Raw genomic sequence first — 24,391 nt, forward strand, 5'->3', positions numbered from 1 at the left:
GACGAGGCGGCTTCCTCTGGGAGTGGGAACTCTGCGAACGGGCCCGCGCGCTCGTCTTCCTCGAGCGTCATCTCCGCCAGGGCGCGAGCTTCTCCTCTCTCTTCACCCGCGGCTGCCTCTCCTCCTGTGGAGTCGCCGCTGGGGGAGGCGTCGCTGGGACCTCCGAAGGCGGGGCAGGCGGGCCGGCCAGGAGTCGAGCTGAGCTGTGGCCGTCGGCGGTGGCGGCTGCGGAGCGGTGGTCGCGTCAGGCCGGCCCCCCAGTATCGGGCGAAGAGAGGGCAGTCCGAGCCAATTAGAAGCGGCACGGGGAGGTTGGGCACCACCCCCGCTGGTACCACGGCGTTTCCCCGGGGCGTCTGGATGTGAATGCGGCTCACCGGGTAGCGGCGCAGGTCACCGTGGACACACGTGACCGGGACTGTGGCTTCGTCTATTGGCCCCTCCAGGGCGGCGTGGACTAATGTAACGGCGCTCCCCGAGTCCAGGAGAGCGTGCGTGTCGGTCCCTTCCACCTTCACCGGCAGCGTAGTCTGGCGCTTCGGGCCACTCCCCGAATGGAGGCAGGCGCGGTCTCCGTCGGCGCTGGAAGCCGTGGGCATGGCGACGTCTCGGTCCCAGAGGTCCGGGCAGCTGCGCGCCAGGTGGTCCTGCTTGCCGCAGACGTAACAGCGTCTGGCCGGTAGGCCTCGAGCAGGCCGGTCGGAGGCCGAGTTCCTTCGTGGGCGGGGAGTGCGGTTGGGCGGCGGCGTCCTCTTCCGCTCACGGCCGGGGCGCTCCTCTGGACTTCCACGGGGCGGGTCGGGCTTCGTGGCTTTTAGCATCTCCGTGCTAACCTGGTGGTTCTCCAGGAGTGCCACCAGTTCCTCCAGTGAGCTGGGGCTGACTTGAGCGGCGTACTTCCGTGCATCAGGCGGCAACGATCGGATGCATCTATCTATCACCAGGCGGTCAATAGCGGGGGGATCTCCCCCGATGGTCAGCCAGCTGTGCGTCACTCTTAGCAGGGCGGCTACCTGCGGTCGGGGAGACTGGGCCACCTGGTAGGCCCAGTTGTGAAACCTCTGGGCCCGGGCGGGTAGGCTGTAGCCGTGGGTGGCCAGAATCGCGGCTTTTAGTTTTGGAAAGTCCCGGGCGTCAGCCATCGTCAGGTCCCTGCATGCGCGCTGGGCTTCGCCGGTTAGGAAGGGCGCGAGGAGGGAGGCCCAGTCGGCCACCGGCCACCTTTCCCGAATGGCGGTGCGTTCGAATACTTCCAGATATGCTTCGACATCGTCGTCCGGAGACAATTTGGTGAGTACATCGCCCGGTGCCCGTGTAAGGACGGTGTCCCGGGTCATTTTATCCATTAACTTTTGCACCGCTGTTTGTAGCTCAGTCTGGCTCTTGAGGAGCGCGGTGAGTGCCTGCGCATGCTCCATAATCAGAGGTGTTGGCGTGGATCAGTCTATACCCGTATTCTCCACCACTTGTGAAGACTGAACCAAACCAACACTCGGAGACAGTATGTGCGAAGGCCTCGCTGGGCTTTTTATTAATGAATACGGCACGCTCACGGGTTTCCAACCCGGTGCCGTCTAGTTATACGTTTCAAATCATAAATCCAACACTCAAATCATAACACTACCCAAACGTGGGTTCAGTGAGCAATACTAGTCTGTGCGTAATCCTCCGCCCGCTCTCTGCGGGGGATCCTTTGTCCACAGGCGCTCTGCGCAATTTACACCAGGTCCTAGGTTGCCTATAACAGAGAGATACAGGTATTAGACTCCGATCTATATAACACCAGGTAAATGAGGAGGAGGATAAGAAGTGGGGGGTCGCTTACCGCCTGTGCACCTGTCTGGCCAGCGTGGAGAGTCAGTCCATACTGAGGCAGAGACGGTGCTTTTACATTGTTTGTGCGCTCCCCAGCTGGGTGCCACGGCTGCGCTCACTTCAGGCTGATTCCACAGGTAGACGGGCAGGTAACGCCCGTCGATGACGCAGCCCAGCTGGGGGCGGGGCCTGGCTGGCCATGCACCGCCTCTGTCCCACTGACTCTCCCTGCTGAGGTGCTTACCTGGCAGGCTGTTGCCTAGCGACGCCCCACAATATATTTAAACGTATATATATCGGTGCTCAAACGTTTTCATGTCAACGACCCACAAAATTATTATGCATTTGGCCACGGACCCCCATCTCAAAACATGTTGTTCCAGGGACCCCCCAGAAACAAATATGAGTTAAAAATGTTTGCTTTAAAAATATATATATTTAAAGATTTGCAAAAATGTTCACGATTATTCAAAAATAGCAGATCTACAAGCTCATAGCGCGGCACTTGGTGCCGCGCTATGAGCTTGTATATCTGCTATTTTTGAATAGTCAAAGTATAAGATAATAAATAATGGTTAAAGTGGTTAAAATGTAAAATGACACAGATGCTTTCCCGGTCTTACAGGGGGGGGGGGGGGTAATGAGATTGTGAACGTCTTTAACGTTTGTGAAGTAGTTTGACAGGTACATGACACACTCTATCTGTAGCTGGGGGTCCATAATAACAGTCACACTCTATCTGTAGCTGGGGGTCCATAATAACAGTCACACTCTATCTGTAGCTGGGGGTCCATAATAACAGTCACACTCTATCTGTAGCTGGGGGTCCATAATAACAGTCACACTCTATCTGTAGCTGGGGGTCCATAATAACAGTCACACTCTATCTGTAGCTGGGGGTCCATAATAACAGTCACACTCTATCTGTAGCTGGGGGTCCATAATAACAGTCACACTCTATCTGTAGCTGGGGGTCCATAATAACAGTCACACTCTATCTGTAGCTGGGGGTCCATAATAACAGTCACACTCTATCTGTAGCTGGGGGTCCATAATAACAGTCACACTCTATCTGTAGCTGGGGGTCCATAATAACAGTCACACTCTATCTGTAGCTGGGGGTCCATAATAACAGTCACACTCTATCTGTAGCTGGGGGTCCATAATAACAGTCACACTCTATCTGTAGCTGGGGGTCCATAATAACAGTCACACTCTATCTGTAGCTGGGGGTCCATAATAACAGTCACACTCTATCTGTAGCTGGGGGTCCTTAATAACAGTCACACTCTATCTGTAGCTGGGGGTCCATAATAACAGTCACACTCTATCTGTAGCTGGGGGTCCTTAATAACAGTCACACTCTATCTGTAGCTGGGGGTCCATAATAACAGTCACACTCTATCTGTAGCTGGGGGTCCATAATAACAGTCACACTCTATCTGTAGCTGGGGGTCCATAATAACAGTCACACTCTATCTGTAGCTGGGGGTCCTTAATAACAGTCACACTCTATCTGTAGCTGGGGGTCCATAATAACAGTGACACTCTATCTGTAGCTGGGGGTCCATAATAACACTCTATCTGTAGCTGGGGGTCCATAATAACAGTCCATGGAACTGTTTAGTGGGAGATAAAAGAAACTCTGGGGAGGGGGTCCCCGGATGTGGAGTTAGTGGGGGCCTTACTGGAGAGTGAGTCCTACAGTGTTAATTATAATTACACCGATGGGACATGAACCCACACAACCAGCTACCTCCGCTTTGTCTGATTGGCTTGAAATTTCACCCAGAACAGTATTTTATTATGTTGACCAAACTTGGTGTAATGTTAGACACCACATTATTCAAATCATTAATGTTTATTGTTCATTCCTAGTGAGCAATACTGTCTTCTATCCCTTATAAACACTCAGGAAATACTACAGTTATTTTAGGTTACAGTAAACATCTTTATTCCTCCATAGACCCTCCAGAAAAACCCTCAGTATCAGTGGATCCACCAGGAGAAGTTGTTGAGGGCAGCAAAGTGACTCTGACCTGCAGCAGTGATGCCAACCCACCAGTAGACACCTACACCTGGTACAGAGACATCAGATCTATCTCCACTGGTCCTCAGCTGGTGAAGGACCATGTGTCTCCTGCAGACTCTGGACAGTATGTCTGTCAGGTGACAAACACACATGGATCACAGAGATCATCACCATACCATCTAGATGTTCAGTGTAAGTGGACTAAACTTTTTAGGTTTTTTATTTCTCTTCTTTCTTTTTATTTGTTGAAGCGTGTTTAGGTTATGTTAGGAGGGATTTGTGAACACATTATTGATTGTTTGTTTATTTATTTTGTTTGTTAGGGAAAGAAGCAGGGACAGTATTTCAATCCCGAAGTGTATTATTTTATTTATCATTTACTTTGTCAATTATTCATATGTGGCTGCTGAATATAAAGTAATTCAGCTAAAAACATACCGATCCCGTTGTTTTTCCTTTAGTATTTTTCATATTCCATTCCGATTGGCTATGATTGCCATCTAAAGTTTGTGGGAGGGGCCTGTTTAATACATTTCATTCCATTGAAGTGACTTGACTTTACACTTGGTTTTATTACCTTAGTAAAGCTTTTCATAAAGACTTTATGTTTTCAGTCACTAGTTTCAAGTCTTCTTTATGAGTTTCTGCCTTCATTCTTTCTGTTGATGATAAAGCAGGTTATGCTTTCAGGGCTTGTGATTGGTTCTACTGAGTGAAGACCCACCCCTCGCTGGGTGTGGTTTCACTCACTGAACTAGAGGCTTCAAAATGTGTCTGTAGAAACCAATGGCTGACGCCACGGCTCTTAGTCGAGGTTGTTTACAGTTTATGAGCTGGTCCCTTGTTGGTGAAGGTTACTATGTCACCAAATCACCATGGCAACCGTGTTTGTTTTCTGCTGTACAGCTAGACAGGTTCCATGTACTGTTTACACTCAAATTCATTAATTTGATATGTTTTCTCTTCAGCTCTCCAGGTTAAACCAACAGTCCACACAGCAGGTAAACAAACATGAACAAACAACTAAACATCATTGTAATCTAAAAGGTTTTTCCTTTAATCAAAGTCATATTACCTTTGTACTGTTTATTCTATTGTCTCTGTACAGAGTCTGGTGATGTCAGGTTGGTGGGAGGAACCAGTAAATGTTCTGGTACACTGGAGGTGAAACATCAGGACGAGTGGAGACCAGCGGCTGATTCTACGTCAGACTGGAACATGGAGTCATCAACTGTAGTGTGTAAACAGTTACACTGTGGCTCTGCTGTTTCAAGAGATTGGACTGGTTCTACACGTCAACCTGTATGGGTTATTACATCTTCCTGTGTTGGATCTGAATCTTCACTGAAGGAGTGTGTAACAATGCAGTCTGGTCATTCTAGGGACAGACTGGAGGTGATCTGTTCAGGTAACAAACAATGACTTCAACATTCTATACTGTCTCTTATTTTGTTTGTCTGTCTGTCTGTCTGTCTGTCTATCTATCGTGTGATGCGAGAGTACGTACTAGTCAACACCTACTTGTGACACATCTATCCGTCTATCTGTCCTTTTGATTGATTGAGTTATTGACAATAAATAAATAAACATTGGTTTGTGTTTACCAGTTCTGGTTCTGGTGACTGGTATTGGCCTTCTAATGTGTGAGGAGACACATTTCAAACTAAAAATAATGATACATGAAAACAAATCTCCTAACCTAAAGGCAGTCTCCTCACACATTAGAAGGACAATATCAGTCACCAGAACCAAGGACAGTGTTTTAGATGAATCTATCATGGTTAAAATGGAGTTTGATGTTACAATGGGTTTGTATTGGAAGGGGTCGTGTCTCATAAAATGAATATCAAATATCTAAATACTGAATCAAGCAACTTAAACACTGTCTGATGTGCTCACAAAAGCCTGATTAGACATTAAAATGACACCAAACATGTTTGAAAGTGAAATATCCCTGTAAAGGTTTATTTACACACACACACACACACACACACACACACACACACACACACACACACACACACACACACACACACACACACACACACACACACACAAACAGGCGCACGCACACGCGCGCGCACACACACACACACACACACACACACACACACACACACACACACACACACACACACACACACACACACACACACACACACACACACACACACACACACAAACAGGCGCGCGCACACACACACACACACACACACACACACACACACACACACACACACACACACACACACACACACACACACACACACACACACACACACACACACACACACACACACACACACACACACACACACAGAGAGAGAGAGAGAGATCCTGCTCTCATGTTATGTCTCCATCTTGTCCAGACCTGTTCTCTCAGTGTGGCAGACCTGAGCCTGGTGATAGGACCAGGATCGTCGGAGGCAGTGGGTCTCTTCCTGGACATCATCCATGGCAGGTGTCTCTACAGCGCAGAACCACTGGATCATCAGAACCATTCACACATGTATGTGGAGGCGTCCTCATTGCATCCTGTTGGGTCCTCACTGCTGCTCACTGCATGTAAGCTGCACTGAATTACTATTTGTATTACATTAAAGTCATTTAGCAGACGCTTTTATCCAAAGTCACTTACAATAAGTGTATTCAACATAGTTAGGGAACGAAAGTACAAATCACCAGAAGTCTTTAGTGCTTTCTCTTGTATAACAAGCAACTAAGAGTATACCTAGCGCTAAGGTAAAAGTGCAATATATCAGCTACCAAACAAGATCCAATAAAACAATGAAACAAGAGCTCGTACAACTACTCACCAACAAGTAGGCAAGGCGAAGAGGAAGGGTAGTGTTTCCTGAAGAGCCTGTGGCGAAAGATGGGCAGTGACTCTGCTCTCCTGACATCAGTGGGGAGTTCATTCCACAACTGTGGGAACAGAACAGAAAAAAGCTGTGACCGTGTAGATCGGCCAGAAGGACCACTGAGCGACGAAGCAACCAGTCGCCCCGAGGTGGCAGACCGAAGTGATCGGGCAGGGGTGTAAGCTTCGACCATAGCCCGGAGGTAAGAAGGAGCCAGGGTTTTAAACGGTATGCAAGCTGCTACAGGGAGCCAGTGTAGAGAACGGAGAAGGATAGTTATGTGGGAGAACTTGGGGCGGTTGAACACCAGACGAGCCGCAGTTTTCTGAACAAGCTCCAGAGGTCTGATGGCAGACGCCGGGGCACCAGCAAGGAGGGAGTTGCAGTAGTCCAGGCGGGAGATGACAAGAGCCTGGATGAGCACCTGCGCTGCCTTCTCAGTGAGGGAGGGGCAAATCTTCCTGATGTTGTAGAGGACAAATCTGCAGGAACGTGTCACAGAAGCGATGATTGCCAAGAACGACAGTTAGTCGTCCAAGGTCACACCCAGATTCTTCGCAGTCCGAGTTGACGTCACCACATCATTATCAATGGTGATGGCCATGTCTCGGTGCGGACAGCCCTTCCCCGGGAGGAACATCAGCTCGTTCTTGTCCAGGTTGAGGTTCAGGTGGTGCGTCGACATCCACTCCGAGATGTCAGCTAGACAAGCAGCAATGCGTGCCTCCACTTGTGTGTCAGAGGGGGGAATGACAGGATCAGCTGGGTGTCATCGGCATAGCAGTGGTAGGAAAAGTCATGGGAGTGGATAACAGCACCAAGAGATGTAGTGTAGAGAGAGAAAAGAAGAGGACCCAGAACCGAGCCTTGGGGAACCCCAGTAGTGAGCCTGTGTGGTTCTGACACAGACCCTCTCAGCATCACCTGGTAGGAGCGACCCGTCAGGTAGGATGCAAACAGGGAGAGTGCAGAACCTGAGACACCCATCCCCTCAAGGGTGGAGAGGAGGATCTGATGGTTCACCGTGTCAAAGGCTGCAGACAGGTCCAGGAGTATCAGGACGGAGGAGAGAGAGAGTTCGCTCTAGCGGCATGGAGCGACTCCGTCACTGCCAGGAGGGCAAGCTCGGTCGAGTGACCCACTTTGAACCCAGACTGGTGGGAGTCCAGGAGGTTGTTCTGGTGGAGGTACGAGGACAGTTGTTTAAAGACAGCACGTTCGAGAGTTTTAGATAGGAAGGATAGAAGGGAAACCGGTCTGTAGTTCATGATCTCAGAGGGGTCAAGTGTCGGTTTCTTCAGGAGGGGGGTGACTCTGGCAGTCTTGAAGGCAGAGGGAAAGTAACCAGACGTCAGAGATGTGTTGATGAGGTGGGCCAGGAAGGGAAGAAGTTCAGGTGCAGAGGACTGCAGCAGAATGGATGGGACCGGGTCCAGGGAGCATGAGGTGGAGCGACTAGAGGTAACAAGGAGAAGGACCTCGTTAGGGGAGAGGGGGGAAAAGTGGGATAGGGAGGGCGAGGTAAGAAGAAGGTAGAGAGGGAGGGGTGGAAGGCAGACGGGTGTGGGTAGTGCGCAGGGCACCAGCGGGGGGGGGGGGGCGGGGGGAGATGGATTGAATATTGTTCACCTTCTTGTCAAAGAAGTTGGCAAAATCGTCAGGGAGGAGGGACGAGGAGGGAGGAGGGGGTGGTGGTTGCAGGAGAGAAAGTTTCAAAAAAGTGTTTTAGGGTTGGAAGCAGAAGCCTGAATTTTAGTTCAGAAGAAAGCAGCTTTAGCAGCAGATAGAGAGGAGGAAAAAGTAGAAAGGAGAGATAGGAAGGTAAGAAGGTCCTCCGGGAGGTTGCCATTTCTCCATTTGCGCTCAGCCACTCTCAGGCTCCGTCTCTCAGTTCGCACTGAGTCAGACAACCAGGGGTCAGGTGGAGTTTGGCGTGCAGGCCCGGTGGTGACGGGACAGAGATGGTCCAGAGAAGAGGACAGAGTAGAGAAAAGAAGATTTGTGGTGGTATCAGGGGATAGAAGAGCGAAGGATTCGGGGGGATGCAAAACTAACCATACAGCACTGATACTTTTGAGCAAAGTACAGCTACTTAAAGTAACCTGGTAATACAAGAAAATATACTCAGGCTGGCTAGATGAGTCAGGCAGTTTACAGAGTTCCTCCAGAAGTTGAATAACACACATGGTAATGTGCAATGACAGAAAAACTCCTGCTTCTGGATTCTTTATCAACCAGTGGGATCTGGACGGAACAGTAGGTTGTCATTGAGCTGCAAACGATGATACAAAATGACTTACTTACTTTACTGTATTTGTTTATTACACACACTCCCTGGAGGCCAGAGCAGGTCCTTTACCCATTTGTCCATCTAACACATCCCACCACCAGGCCTGCAGTATAGTCTGTGATCCATGCCAGCATGTCATGGTCCTCCTGCATCACTTCAAGCTTCTCCACAAGCAGGACGGTGTTGAAGGCACACACAGAGCCTTCAATACTACCACTGGGTGAACAATAAACCATCACCATGACAACGCACAAGAACTCACAGGAAGTTTTACTCACAGGATGAGTTACACTGTAGTCCATATCCATTTATTACTCCATATCCTGAAGACCAGTCTTTGTTCATGTAGACTGCTCTGTCTGTCTGTCTGTCTGTCTGTCTGTCTGTCTGTCTGTCTGTCTGTCTGTCTGTCTGTCTGCCTGCCCTAATCAATGAGAAGTCCTCAGCTGAGACTGACATGTAGTACAGTCACAATCCAACCACGATTCCATTAGACAAAAGAGGCTGGAATGTTTGCGTTCACTTTGTGTTCATAGTCATAGTCCCCAACTCATCAGCTCTGGTCCAATCCTGATCTGATCCTAGATTACGACCAGTGTTAATTTCATTGACTAAAACTACGACGAAAAATGTTCGTTCAACTACCTTTTTCACTGACGAAAACTAAATAAAAAAGTTAGATGACTAAAACTAAGACTAAATATATTGACAATTTCGTCAACAAAAAAAAATAGACTAAAATGGACCAGTGGAGAAGAGATCCAGTAAAACTAAAAGACAAGTCATTTTATGTTTGCTTGAGTTGGGGTGATGCACTCCTTGCGCTGTGACGCGTTGTGAGCTTGTAGATCGGCTATTTTCAGAATGCAACCAAGTGTAAAATCAGCCATTCGTTCCCACACAACGTCATCAAGGCCTGCCAAAATACATGCGTCGTCAAAATCAGCTGTAGAAAACTAGACTAAAACTAAAACTTTTCAGATGACTAAAATATGACTAAAACTAAATTAAAACTAATTTTATTCAAAAGACTATGACTAAACTAAATAAAAATTTGCTTAACACTGATTACGAGCAACGAATGGTCACGATAATTGTTTTTCCTCTGTTCTCGCTTCTCCCTCACGTGATTTAACTTCTACCGCACTCCTTTCAACCCTCAGTTCAAGAATATCATCCTTGGGTGACACAGTCCTAACCGACCTAACGTAACCTCTGCTTTCTAGATATTATCTGATTTGAAAGAAGATTGACTTTTATTTAACATAATGTTTGTTCAGCAGCCACAACAGGTCCAAGGACATGCAGGTGGTCTTGGGGGGAGTTTACATTACGAGAAATGAAGACTCTGACCAGGTCATCCCTGTGGTGAGAGCCATCGTTCACCAGGATTACAGGCAATCAAGGTTCTCTGATGGTGGTCTCTCTGCTTCTCATAGTGACATTGGTAAGGCCATGAATTTACATATGAAACAACATGATTTACTGTCAAGCCAGTTAGCATTCTGAATGTTTTGATAACTATGGGGAAATTAAACAATGTTGTTCAACAATGGCTCAGGCAGTGAGGTAAACAATTGCAGAATGCCTGTCTGTCTGTCTGTCTGTCTGTCTGTCCGCCCGTCCGTCCGTCTTGCTGCTTGATCGCAGCAAAAATGTGCACACACACACCCTGGATACCAATTCAGAACCTCTGCCCCAAATTTTATTATATTTTATTATAGCGCCACCAGAAGGCCGCTTTTTGCGAAACACATTTTTTGACAGAACTCCTACAGATTTTTTCTGAACGTTATGCAAATTGAGACACAGTATCTCTATAGTCATTAATCGAAAAGAGTCTTTCAGATTTTTCATATTCCATCTTGATTGGCTAAGAATAGCTTCAAAAGTTTGCTGGAGTGCTCTGTTTTGAACAAAATGCCTCAAATCATGAACTTAGCGCGCAATTTCCGTACAAAATTGCACGTATATTCCCACTAGGCCAAGGAAGAAATGAAATCGAATCAGCCTCATGGTGGCGCTATAACAGGCCGATTTGTGTTGTTACCTATAACTGCACCGATCTGTGTAAAACTTTGTCAGTGCACTTCCTAGATGTCAAGGAAAAACTTTTCACAGTCAGAACATCTGAACTAGTTCACAGTGTCAAGCCATCTGAACTAGAGTCAGGACATCTGAACTAGTTCACAGATTCAGAACATCTGAACTAGTTCACAGATTCAGAACACTGAAGTAGTTCACAGATTCAGAACACTGAACTACTTCACAGAGTCAGAACATCTGAATTAGTTCACAGAGTCAAGACATCTGAACTAGTTCACAGAGTCAGAACATCTGAACTAGTTCACAGAGTCAGAACATTTTAACTGGCGCCCCATAGTCCTCATTCCCATAGTCAGCAAGGGCTTTGAGAGCATGTTTAAAGGACTCGTATGCCCCATGCTTCCCCCCCACCCTTGACCCCCTGCAAGATGCCATCGCCCATGTCCTCCACATGGCCCTCTCCCACCTGAGGATCATGTTTGTGGACTACAGCTTCACATTTAGCACTATAGTGCCCTCCAGGCTCGATGGCAAGCTCCGGGACCTGGGCTGAATACATCACTGTATGACTGGATCCTGGACTTCCTGATGGACTGCCCCCATAGGGTGAGAGTGGCTGGCCGTACTTCCTCCACAGTCTCAGCATGGTGATAGTTCTAGCAGTTCAAATACCTGGGGATGAATATTGAGAAGGACCTGACTTGGGACTGTCAAAAAGTCTGGAGGACCTCTACACCCAGAGCTGTCTAGTCTGGAGGACCTCTACACCCAGTGCTGTCTAGTCTGGAGGACCTCTACACCCAGAGCTGTCTAGTCTGGAGAACCTCTACACCCAGAGCTGTCTAGTCTGGAGGACCTCTACACCCAGAGCTGTCTAGTCTGGAGGACTTCTACACCCAGAGCTGTATAGTCTGGAGGACCTCTACACCCAGAGCTGTCTAGTCTGGAGGACCTCTACACCCAGAGCTGTCTAGTCTGGAAGACTTCTACACCCAGAGCTGTATAGTCTGGAGGACCTCTACACCCAGAGCTGTCTAGTCTGGAGGACCTCTACACCCAGAGCTGTATAGTCTGGAGGACCTCTACACCCAGAGCTGTCTAGTCTGGAGGACCTCTACACCCAGAGCTGTCTAGTCTGGAGAACCTCTACACCCAGAGCTGTCTAGTCTGGAGGACCTCTACACCCAGAGCTGTCTAGTCTGGAGAACTTCTACACCCAGAGCTGCCTCAACAAATCCCTGAGGATCATTTAAGCCCCCCATAGAAGACTCTTCTCTCCTCTAAAGACCAAAAGAGTGTAGGGATACAAGATCCCCCTATAACAGCGTACATTAGCAGGTTGAGGAACTTTTTTTCCCACACAAGCCATCAGACTGTTATAACAGTGAAAAGTGAGTGTGCAATAACCCTCTTTTACACTATGCACTTTCATTGATTGATATTCTTGCCCTGTTTTTAGTGTTTTAGGTTGTTTTATCATGTTTTTATTGTATTGGAGCTTCCTAGCGTGCGTTTTTCACTTGTATGTACCTAACCAGTCTAAGTGACAATAAAGTGAATCTGAATCTGATCATTGGTTTATCTATGATCCTAGATTATTGAGGCACTACACTGTCTCTATGTATTTGATGTATTACCTTGTGTTTATCTTGCTTACTGTAAATCACTCTGGATTAAGAGTGTCTGCTAAATGCTTAAATTGTAAATTGTTGTCAGATATGCTAATGAACCATTCTGTGTGTCAGCTTTACTTCAGCTGAATGTCACCTACAGTCCTCTCTGTGCCGTGGAAACCCGCCATGTTAAAACTGCCTGTCTGCCAAACCAGCTCTTCCCTGATGGCAAGGAGTGTGTGGTCTCTGGATGGGGTCTCACTGGTATGTATCTATCTACACATTACACTGATCTGATTCACTGGTATGTATCTATCTACACATTAACACTGATCTGAATCACTGGTATGTATCTATCTACACATTACACACTGATCTGAATCACTGGTATGTATCTATCTACACATTACACTGATCTGAATCACTGGTTTGTATCTATCTACACATTACACTGATCTGAATCACTGGTATGTATCTATCTACACATTACACTGATCTGAATCACTGGTATGTATCTATCTACACATTACACTGATCTGAATCACTGGTATGTATCTATCTACACATTACACTGATCTGAACCTCATACCATAGACAGTTACAGCTACAGTGAATTTGGAAACCCAGGGAGTTTTAAATCTCACTAGAGTTTTAAAACAAGTCAGATCAGTCTCAAAATAAGGTTGGGCCTGTGTCTCGGTTTTACGGTTTAATACGGTTCTGCCAGGACAACTCATGAATGGATAAACTTATGAAGGATATGGATGAGTGGATGTGAACGTGGAGCTGAGGCGGTCCAATGGTTCTGCACTGAGTTCCCTGGAAGAACTTGCTCTGTGCATAACTGTGCCACGATGCTCATTTTTATGAAATATTGACCGTTCGTCAGCAAAACCATGTCACATGACATGTGCGTTGCGCACACTGTCACGTGATTATTGTTTACGTAAGCAGTAGAGAGAGAATATCAGCAGGAGACGGCTTTAAAAGAAAAACTCTACAGGCCCCAATAAGTGAATACTTAGTGGGTTTTTAGGAGATCCGCAAGCTCTGCTTAAACAAAGTGTCGGCTAGCGATGGCAATACGTCAAAGTTGTCAAATGATCTAACCCGGAGGTTCTGTTAGGGCTAGTGTGTGTGACCCAAGGTTCTGTTAGGGCTAGTGTGTGTGACCCAAGGTTCTGTTAGGGCTAGTGTGTGTGACCCAAGCGCACAGCAAGGAGGAAACGTAGGTAGGGTGAAGCCCGTGGGCGTATTTATTGAAAAGAGTATTTTCAGGTGGAAAGTGGAGTTGGTGTGGATAGGTGGCTCCGCAGGTCGGCACAACTCAGCGTTGGAATCCGGGGTACTGGAGAGGAGAGGAGACACAGGATCAGTGGAAATAATCACAGGGCAAAAGGCAACAGAAAGCTGGCACTGCAACTGCATGGAGTTAAACAGGCTGTTAAAGTAGCTGTGTAAATCTAAACTGGAGAGCACTACAACTAGAGTAAATAAACTACTGTAGGCTGGCCTGTACTTTACCGTACGGGTAGACTGGTGAAGCTCTGGCGAGGAGTGAAGTGCAGACTGGGCTTTTATAGTGGCAGCAGTTGATTGTAGAATGGAAGGCAGGTGTGGAGATTGGTGAGGGAGAGCAGGTGCGCTGAGTTGAGCCAGTGAGTAGTCAGAGAGAGGGGAGGAGCCGTGAATGTGAAGGTGAGGAGGACTGAGCCGGAACAGGTTCCCAACCACCGCGAGAAGCGACTGGGAACTCCAAGTATATGTATCGTACAAATATAATATATATTATATTTGAAGTTGAACCCCAGCATCTATTCTAAGGGGAAAACATAAGCCAAAAAGCTTGTAGAGCTTGTTGATCGGTTATTTCTGGCAAAGGGATTTGGAGTAGAAGGAAAAAGCAGTCCAACTCAGTACAGACAGAGCCAACTCAGGTCAAGTTTACCAGTCAGTGGTTCTCATTGGGTGCGTTTACATGCACAATATTTATTCATGGGTGCGTTTACATGCACAATATTTATTCATTCAGAATGAACTCATTCCGAATAGAAATGTATACCCAACTGTTTACATGGCACCTGAATAAAAGTATTCCTGTTCCTCAATCGTTTACATGAGCAAAGCATTCATTCGGAATAGAACTCTGGTCATGCGCAGAGTGCTTCGGGCCAGGTTGGGGACGGGGGGAGGGGGCGGGGGTGTTTGACAGGTAAACATATGTATTATTTACCTCTGGCAGCCTTGGTAATGAATAATAACAATTTTGGCTACACGTACATGGATCTTTTTCTAAACGCACATTTTTGTGTGCGTTTGGGCCTTTCAGCCACACGCAAACGGTGTTTTTGGCCGCTAAAACGGATATTTTTGTAAACGGATATTTTTGTAAACGGATAAATAAGTGAAGGTTTTCCAAAACATGCGTTTCAGTGGATCTGTGTGGACATGTAATCCGGAGATTTTGAGAAACGATGACGTCATCGCGCATTCGCACATGGTCATTATAATAATAAATAGTACAATAATACATAAACCGGACCGCTCATGGTCATTATAATAATAAATGAAGAGAGAGAGAGAGCAACACTTACAGTCTATGAAACAAGGCACGCTCATTTATGGCTAAATAATGTCATACTTAATAATAAGACAGTGGTGGGAAAAGTAGCTCATTCACTGTGTGACGAAAACCCTCTTTCTCTGCGCCAAGTAGAACACACGGCGCGCACACAGATTGAATGTGGGGTCTGTCGTCCTAAAACACAATCGCCCCGGTGCCGAGAGTCCCTGCTTTATAGTGGTGTTCGATGTTTTTACATTGCCAACTCTCACATGTACATAAACGTTCAGATTTCAAATATAAAGTGCTTACCCCTGAGCCACGGACGTTATAAGGCGATCCGGGCCGCGATAAGTACCCGTATCTCCCGTATTGTTCAATAAAAAGCATTTTAATCCGATCGTCGGCCATTTTCTCCAAATTTTCTCAGATGCTTTCAACCATGCGACACCAATGGTTGGAAGGTGTATTGCACTCTGATACATTACCAAAATAAAAGAACAGAAAAAGAAAATGGCTGGCGATGGGATTAAAATGCTTTTTATTGAACAATACGGGAGATACGGGTACTTATCACGGTCCGGATTGCCTTGTAACATCCATGGCTCAGGGGTAAGCACTTTATATTTGAAATCTGAACGTTTATGTACATGTGAGAGTTGGCAATGTAAAAAAAAAACGAACACCACTATAAACAAGAGACTCGACAGCGTCATGTGAACCATGGCTACTGTTTGCGCTGCAGCTGAGCCCTAATAATGTTGTTTTCGTTTATGTTCACGTATGCTGTTCACGTATGCTATTAAAATAATGCAGCTATTGCAGTATTGGGCCTTAACATGTGATTACAAATGTATTTGTATTTGGCCCCTCATATATATAATTATAAAATCAATGTAAATATAAAATCTGATATAAAATTGAAACATGCAGCTGATCGATGCGTTTCTGCGTGTACGTGTGGACAGGGATTTTTGTTTATCTTTGTCATGTGGCCAGGGATTCTTTTTAAAAACGGAGGACTAAAATATCCGTTTAGTAAAAGATCCATGTACGTGTAGCCAAGGCCAAAGTCACGGCTGCCAGAGAGAAATAATAACAAGCCACAGCTCACACTCAATCAAAGCTGCCAGCTATATAGGTAAATGAGGAAGAAGAGAAGAGAGACAATAAAACAAGTTAAGAGAGAGAAGGTAGAGAGAAGGTTTGATAATGGAAGCACACCGCATCCTGGCTACGGCCATTGGTCTGCTATTGATGAGTTTAATGCAGCAAAATCAGCTCCTGTTATATTTGCTGCTGACCCGGAGGAGGAGCCGGTCGGCGGAGAACTACGCGCGTCTGCGACTTGGGCTTGGAGCGCCAGACTCCACATGGCTTGCGCCTCTCCCCCCCCCACCCAGAAGCGCCCCGCTAGCCAATGACACATGCGCAAAAGAACAAATGTATACCAGTCTGATACCAGTGCGTTTACATGGGCAATGTAGCCCGATTCTATCGGTATATACCAGCCCTTCAAACCCGAATGAAATTTCATTCGGATCAGACCGGTATGGCCATACCGATGCGTTTACATGAGCAATTCTATTCTGAATGAGCATTCATTCCGAATTGAAGTGGAATAAACCTGTCCATGTAAACGCAGACCACTGACAGATACCAGGGTAAATATAAACTACTCACAAATCATTCACTAGTAGTAGTATGATTGATTAATTGATAGATTGATTGAATACTGTATTTAGAAGTTTGCAGAAACAAAGCACATGATAGTACAGTTCCAATACAAGGTCAGCTAAAAAAAATAAAATAAAAAATAATTGTTTTTGTCCTAATGTTATTTTTGGAAACGGTTAGTGTGTTACCTAAAGATGACTTGTTTGCATCCATGTATAGCTGCCCACATGTTTTGTGCACAATCTGCACACTGGGTTGTTTACAAGTTACTATGGTTCGCTTGCTGCTACTAGATTTATAGCAGCAAACTACATATTACATGACGTTCATATCATGACAGTCATGACGAAACTTCACCCTCTTTTTTGCACTTTCTCCATTTACAGCCCCTACATCTACATAAACGTTCGGATTTCAAATATAAAGTGCTTATTCCGTGGCCAAGGATGTTACAATTTACTTCGGGTGGGTATAAGTACCCGTATCTTCCGTATTGTTCAATAAAAAGCATTTTAGCGGCCATTTTCTCATAGAGTTATAGTGTATCAGAGTGCAATTACACCTCCCAACCGATAGGGTCGCGTAGTTGAAAGCATGGAGAAAATACGGAGAAAATGGCCACCGATCGGATTAAAATGTTTTTTATTGAACTATATGGAAAATATGGGTACTTATGGGTTACCCGAACAGAGTTGTAACATCCCTGGCCATAGGGTAAGCACTTTATATTTGAAATCTGAACGTTTGTGTAGATGTACGGGCTGTAAATGGTGAAAGCGCAAACACCAGGTGTAAGTTTATTGCTACATGCTAAGAAGCTAACGTAATTTCGTCAGCATTAGTTTGGGCACTTTAGGGTCGGATTAGTGTTTTTGTTGGAACATTAAGCCGACACGCAACACCACGTTTAATGTTAGGTTGTAAACAACCACCACCAAACCCTCGATTTCTTTGTGGTGAACGCTTGTGTCTCTTCAAGTTGTGGTGTTTTTCCCAGCTATCTTGTGACCACATTGCTTGCCTTCGGATAAAATCAACCATTGTTTTGTTCTCCACATCGATGTAGCGAAAATATCACCTCTTCTCTTTCTCCCGAGCCCCGTACAAAGCATTTGTTCGTCAACTAAAATGACCATAGATTTTAGTCTAGTTTTTATTTAGTGAACTACATTTCCGTCTCGTCTTTATTAGTCAACGAAATTTCATAATGATTTAGTCCTAGTTATTGTTTATTCATGTGGGTGGTGGTCTCGTCTCGTCTCGTCTTCGTCCTTTGAAAAATGTGCGTTGACGAACATATTTCGTTTCGTTTCGTTTTCGTTAACGAAATCAACACTGGTTGGACCAACAGTTTGATCCAATGGAGTTAAGAGGTTTAGTCAGAAGAGCTTTGTTCAAAATGTGTAAAACACACACAGACTTAAAGGGTTCAAAAGCACTGATTTATTAAAGAAAATAAAAACTGTTGAAGAACGGAGATAGTTTGTTTTGGCCCGGCAGCGAGTATATGGATTGTACAAATATGTATTTGTATGTACAAATATGTTCAGGCAACGCTGAGTCTCAAACCTCACGTCACCAGACTTTTATACACGGAGGAGAAAGGTTGAGTCTGACTAATTATATTATATGACAGTGACATCACTGATGAATCCTTGCAATCTGTCTGGCTGTACTGAACATCTGTACTGAACATCTGTACTGAACAGCTGTACTGAACAGCTGTACTGAACATCTGTACTGAACATCTGTACTGAACAGCTGTACTGAACAGCTGTACTGAACATCTGTACTGAACATCTGTACTGAACAGCTGTACTGAACAGCTGTACTGAACATCTGTACTGAACATCTGTACTGAACAGCTGTACTGAACAGCTGTACTGAACATCTGTACTGAACAGCTGTACTGAACATCTGTACTGAACAGCTGTACTGAACATCTGTACTGAACATCTGTACTGAACAGCTGTACTGAACAGCTGTACTGAACATCTGTACTGAACAGCTGTACTGAACATCTGTAATGAACAGCTGTACTGAACATCTGTACTGAACAGCTGTACTGAACATCTGTACTGAACAGCTGCAATGAACAGCTGTACTGAACATCTGTACTGAACAGCTGCAATGAACAGCTGCAATGAACAGCTGTACTGAACATCTGTACTGAACAGCTGTACTGAACATCTGTACTGAACAGCTGTACTGAACAGCTGTACTGAACAGCTGCAATGAACAGCTGTACTGAACAGCTGTAATGAACAGCTGTACTGAACAGCTGTACTGAACAGCTGTTCAGTACAGCTGTTCAGTCTGAACATCTGTACTGAACAGCTGTACTGAACAGCTGTAATGAACATCTGTACTGAACATCTGTACTGAACAGCTGTAATGAACATCTGTAATGAACATCTGTACTGAACATCTGTACTGAACAGCTGTAATGAACATCTGTAATGAACATCTGTACTGAACATCTGTACTGAACAGCTGTACTGAACATCTGTACTGAACATCTGTACTGAACATCTGTACTGAACAGCTGTACTGAACATCTGTACTGAACAGCTGTACTGAACATCTGTACTGAACAGCTGTACTGAACAGCTGTTCAGTACAGCTGTTCAGAACAGCTGTTCAGTCTGAACATCTGTACTGAACATCTGTACTGAACAGCTGTACTGAACATCTGTACTGAACAGCTGTACTGAACAGCTGTACTGAACAGCTGTAATGAACATCTGTACTGAACAGCTGTACTGAACAGCACTCTACTGTATCTCTCTCACCAACACATCTTCTGTGTGACAGTGAATCATGTCTGAGATAAAACTATTTCCTCCTCATAAAGGTTCCTGTCTCATCTATTCCCCTATATTCTGTAATCAATCTATTCCTTTATCATTGGAAACATAGGTTGACATGTTTGTAAGTAACATTTTGCAACATGTGTCAAGTGTTTCTCTCTTTTGCCTCTCTGTGTTCTTGAAACTCAGGTAATAAAAAACGTTCAAACAGACTGTTGGGAGGCAAGGCTCCGTTGATCTCTAATCAACGCTGCATGGATCCACTTGTCTATGGAGACCGACTGGATGACGGCATGATCTGTGCAGGACACATGAAGGGAGGAGTTGACGCCTGCCAAGTGAGTGTGTGTGTGTGTGTGTGTGTGTGTGTGTGTGTGTGTGTGTGTGTGTGTGTGTGTGTGTGTGTGTGTGTGTGTGTGTGTGTGTGTGTGTTAATTGCATTACATTCTAAACTACTTTATCACTTCTGCCATTTTACAGGGGCCACGCTGCCACTCAAAGTGACCAATCACAGCGTGTTGGCTACTGGCCAATCACAGCACGTCTTTTCCGGGACTTGTCAGAATCTAGTTGTCCCGCCCCCACCTGCCACTGATTGGCCTACCGAACGTTCCCTTCTGTTACGCACGCGGAAGCTCCCCCCCCCCCCCTCCAATATGGCGCCTGAGATACAGAGCAGGCTTTATATGTCTATGAGCAGAGACATCAGACCAGAGTAGAGGAGCTCAGATGAGAGCAGAGTGATGGAGAAATCAGACCAGAGTAGAGGAGCTCAGATGAGAGCAGAGTGATGGAGAAATCAGACCAGACTTACAGAATCAGAAACTACAGAACCTGTCTGGGCTTTTAGATCTACACACTTCACAACTCTATATGCTGAATAATCAAATGATGTAAATAATTACATTTATTTATTTATCTACCTACCTACCTACCTACTCACCTACCCACTTATTGACCAAAGCAAATGTACAACAACACAACATTGCACAGTCGTAGTCAAAAAGATAACACAAAAAAGCCCTAGGTCTTATTTCCATTGATTCTCATAAGATAAATACAATTATGATCTGGACAAACTGCCATTCTGCAGCCTTTTTAGAGAGGACTTAAAGCTAACCACTTGATGTCTGCAGGAAAACCATTCAACATAACTGCTGCAGAATACAAAACTTGTCATTTCCCATACAAGATTTAAACTTGCATGGATGGCACACAATTAGTGGAGCTACCTCTGGTGGAATAGTTATGAACATCACTGACCCTGGAAAAGTAGTTGCATACATATTTGGGAGCAGTATTATTTACAATACTGTGAACCATATACATTTTATAAGAGAGACCTTCTCCTCCACTCTAAGCCACAGCCTGGCAAAGGGAGCAGGGAAGAGATGAGTTCTTGAACGGAGATATCGTTCCTGATGTGAATTGTTCTATTATTTTGGAAACTGAACGGATACAGGGTTAGGATACAGGGTTAGGATACAGGGTTAGGATACAGGGTTAGGATACAAGGTTAGGATACAGGGTTAGGATACAAGGTTAGGATACAGGGTTAGGATACAAGGTTAGGATACAGGGTTAGGATACAAGGTTAGGATACAGGGTTAGGATACAAGGTTAGGATACAGGGTTAGGATACAGGGCGATACTTGATTGATGAATGATTTTTAGATATCAATCCATGCTGTGTATCCCAGTGTGTGCATCTTATAGGCCAAGAGGAAGCCATTCAGTGAGTGTTGGCATGAAGCTTTAAAGGAGAATTTTGGACTAAATTTGTATTACCTTTTCTATGATGTTATGATATCTTAGGATGAATGGTACAGTAGAACATTTTCATAACTCCACCCATGGTCCGCCATAGCTTAAAACATGCGCGGATATCACATATTTTAATAGCTTTTTTTTTTTGTGTGTGTGAGAGATCGACGTTCATAGTGACAGAACACTGTCCAAAAATAATAATAATAATAATAATGAAAAACCTAAGTCTCGCTAGACGAGATTGAAATCTCGAGATTTCAATCTCATCTAGCGAGACTTAGGGTTTTTTTCCGCTGTGGCGGACCAGGGGTGGAGTTATGATTTTTTTCTACTGTACCATTCATCCTAAGATATCATAACATCATAGAAAAGGTAATAAAAATTTAGTCCAAAATTCTCCTTTAATAATGTCCATTGTAGTTACATCAATAAACTGCCAATACAGTATTCTATGTATCTATAATGGTTGAATTAAAGTCTTTGTAATGACTCCGTATTAAACATCACTGGTTGTATTAAAGTCTTTATAATGACTGTGTTAAACATCATACTGGTTGTATTAAAGTCTTTATAATGACTCTGTATTAAACTGGTTGTCTTAACAGGGTGATTCAGGTGGTCCTCTGATGTGTGAACAGGGTGGGATTCACTACGTCACTGGTTTGGTGAGCTGGGGTCCTCGATGTGATGTGAGCAACAGGCCTGGTGTCTACGCCAACGTCTACAGATATGTGGACTGGATTAATGAGAAAATGTCTAATGATCATATTGATACATCTTATGATTACTCTTATGATGAGGACCATACCTCCATTGAGTGATAAGCAAGCATGTTGTAAGACAGGTTAAAGTTCACCTTCATGCAGAAATGACACAATAAATGATGTTACAATTAGCAAGTAACTGAGTATGCTGTCAATGTTACTAGAGATGTTAAATTGATAATAATGCATAATACTGAATGTGTGAATGTAATGAACAATCTATGTGAAGCGCTTTGGATAAAAGCGCTATATAAATGCACAATACACCATTTATATTAAGTTGATAATAGTATGTATACAATGTTACTACAGATATTAAGTTGATAGTAATGCATAATACAATGTTATAGAGATATTAAGTTGATGATAATGCACAATACAATGTTACTATATTATGTTGATATTAACGGTGCTTGCTCGTGGGGTAATTAATGGGTGAATGATTTATCGGTGTTGACCTGCTGTAAAGTTCCATTAGAAAGAAGATATATAACATTGACTTGATTGAGTAATTGTAATACTTCTTTAAAGCACAATGAAACATTTTGATAATTTTGTTTAGAGTAACTATGAATAAATGTTGATTCTAAAACGGCTAGTCCCATTCATTGATTCTGATTGATTGGTTTCTGTTTAGTAGATGTGATAAAACAGACTATATTTTGATAGCTCTGAGAATCTCTAATAAAAACAGCAACTGTCTGTAGACAAACATAAATGAATTAAGCCAAATTATGATAGAAAAAGGTTTATTCCATGAGAAAGTCTCTTAGCAAGTGTCGATATAAATTTGAGTTTGGAGACCGAGTTTCTGACCGTGAAAGTCGATAGCAGAATCCTTGAGCGAGATCAATCATGGAGCCCAAAACCAGAGCGGCATTCTTCTCTGTGAATGAACAGCAGCACTGCAGCAGCTCATGGAATCATACAAGGAAGTAAAATGTATAATAAGCAAGAAAGGAAACATGACCGCAATAAATAGATCCAGGGAGAAAGTGTGGCAAAGTATTGCCGACAAATTAAATGCTGAAGTCGTCCAAAAATATATAGAATTTATATACCCCCCCCCCCCCCCCCCGTAGTAACTCTGGACCCCCTGTTGAAGATCTCTGGTGAAGTGGGGTAAACATAAACCGCTGAAAGTTTGAACTGAAGCATTGCCGTAGGAAGCCATTCCCAGTTGGGGGGGATATATTTGTACCGGCCCACGTTCGGGACATGCGGAGTCGCCAGCTTCTACTTAAACCCTCCAGGCTCCAAACACGTGACGTCTTCTATCATTAACCAAGGTGAATTCCTTGCAAATCTTTTGTATGTCCAATGCATCCATCCTCTCCTGGTGGATATGACAAACTGACACACTGTTCAGGCGTTTCTGTTTCATGGAATTTCTGAGCCAGGTCTTCAGCCTTCTCAGTGCACTGAAGCTCCTCTCAGCTTCAGCACTAGACATTGGGACGACCAACAGCAGCCTCACAAGGGTGTCCACCTGCTTAAAAAGATCCCTGAATCTAGGCTCCATGCCTCTCAGGATCTGTGCAGCTTCTGTGCTTGATGTGTAGGTATTGTCTGCCTTAAACATGCCCAACTGCACATCCAGCAACCTTCTGTCTTTCTCTGGATACTGTACTACAACATCACTACTTTTACCACTTACCAGCACATTCTCTTCAACTTCTCAAATATTTCAAGGCTCTTTTGCTGAAATCTCTGTTTGAATTGTACATCTACAGTGTCAAGAACCTTGAAAAACTCCCCTCTGAAGTATTCCAGAGATGATGTTGGGCCATGTGCTGCAGCTTCACCAGTCAAGCTCTTTGGTGGCTTGCGAATACGAGGCATCTCGATCGGACAGATATCAAATGAGGTGACCAGCTCTTCTGCACGCTCAAATAACTGTTGGAATGTGCCCTCGTTTCTTTTCTGCTGCATAGTCTTCATCACTCTGTCTATACCAGCCTGCATGCCTGCACGTGTGCCTCCTCTTGTTTGCAGGGATTTGGAGAGGCACTCCATTTCCAGTAGACCATTTGCCTTCGTTGCACTTTCCGTGCCACGAGTTGAAGCCCGGTGGACACAGTGGTTTCAGTGTGGTGAAGGACCCAGTGTCAGATGTAGCGATGGACTGGAAGATAGTCTTGAACTTGCCTGAA

At 44.8% G+C, this 24,391-nt stretch overlaps 1 protein-coding gene across 1 annotated transcript; it reads left to right on the top strand.

Moving 5' to 3' along the window:
* Window positions 1-3,549: 3,549 nt before the first annotated feature.
* On the top strand, window positions 3,550-23,800 carry LOC311045232 (hyaluronan-binding protein 2-like; the record flags this gene model as incomplete). The annotated part of the gene is made up of 8 exons (XM_084057032.1): window positions 3,550-3,580; window positions 3,782-4,039; window positions 6,217-6,412; window positions 10,279-10,445; window positions 12,790-12,921; window positions 19,897-20,045; window positions 22,080-22,139; window positions 23,639-23,800. The coding sequence occupies 8 exons, from the start codon at window positions 3,550-3,552 to the stop codon at window positions 23,798-23,800; spliced, it is 1,155 nt and encodes a 384-aa protein (XP_083913158.1).
* Window positions 23,801-24,391: the final 591 nt, after the last annotated feature.

Source organism: Gymnoscopelus microlampas, assembly GCF_963454915.1.
Source record: "Gymnoscopelus microlampas genome assembly, chromosome: 5".
In the NCBI taxonomy this organism is placed as follows: domain Eukaryota; kingdom Metazoa; phylum Chordata; class Actinopteri; order Myctophiformes; family Myctophidae; genus Gymnoscopelus; species Gymnoscopelus microlampas.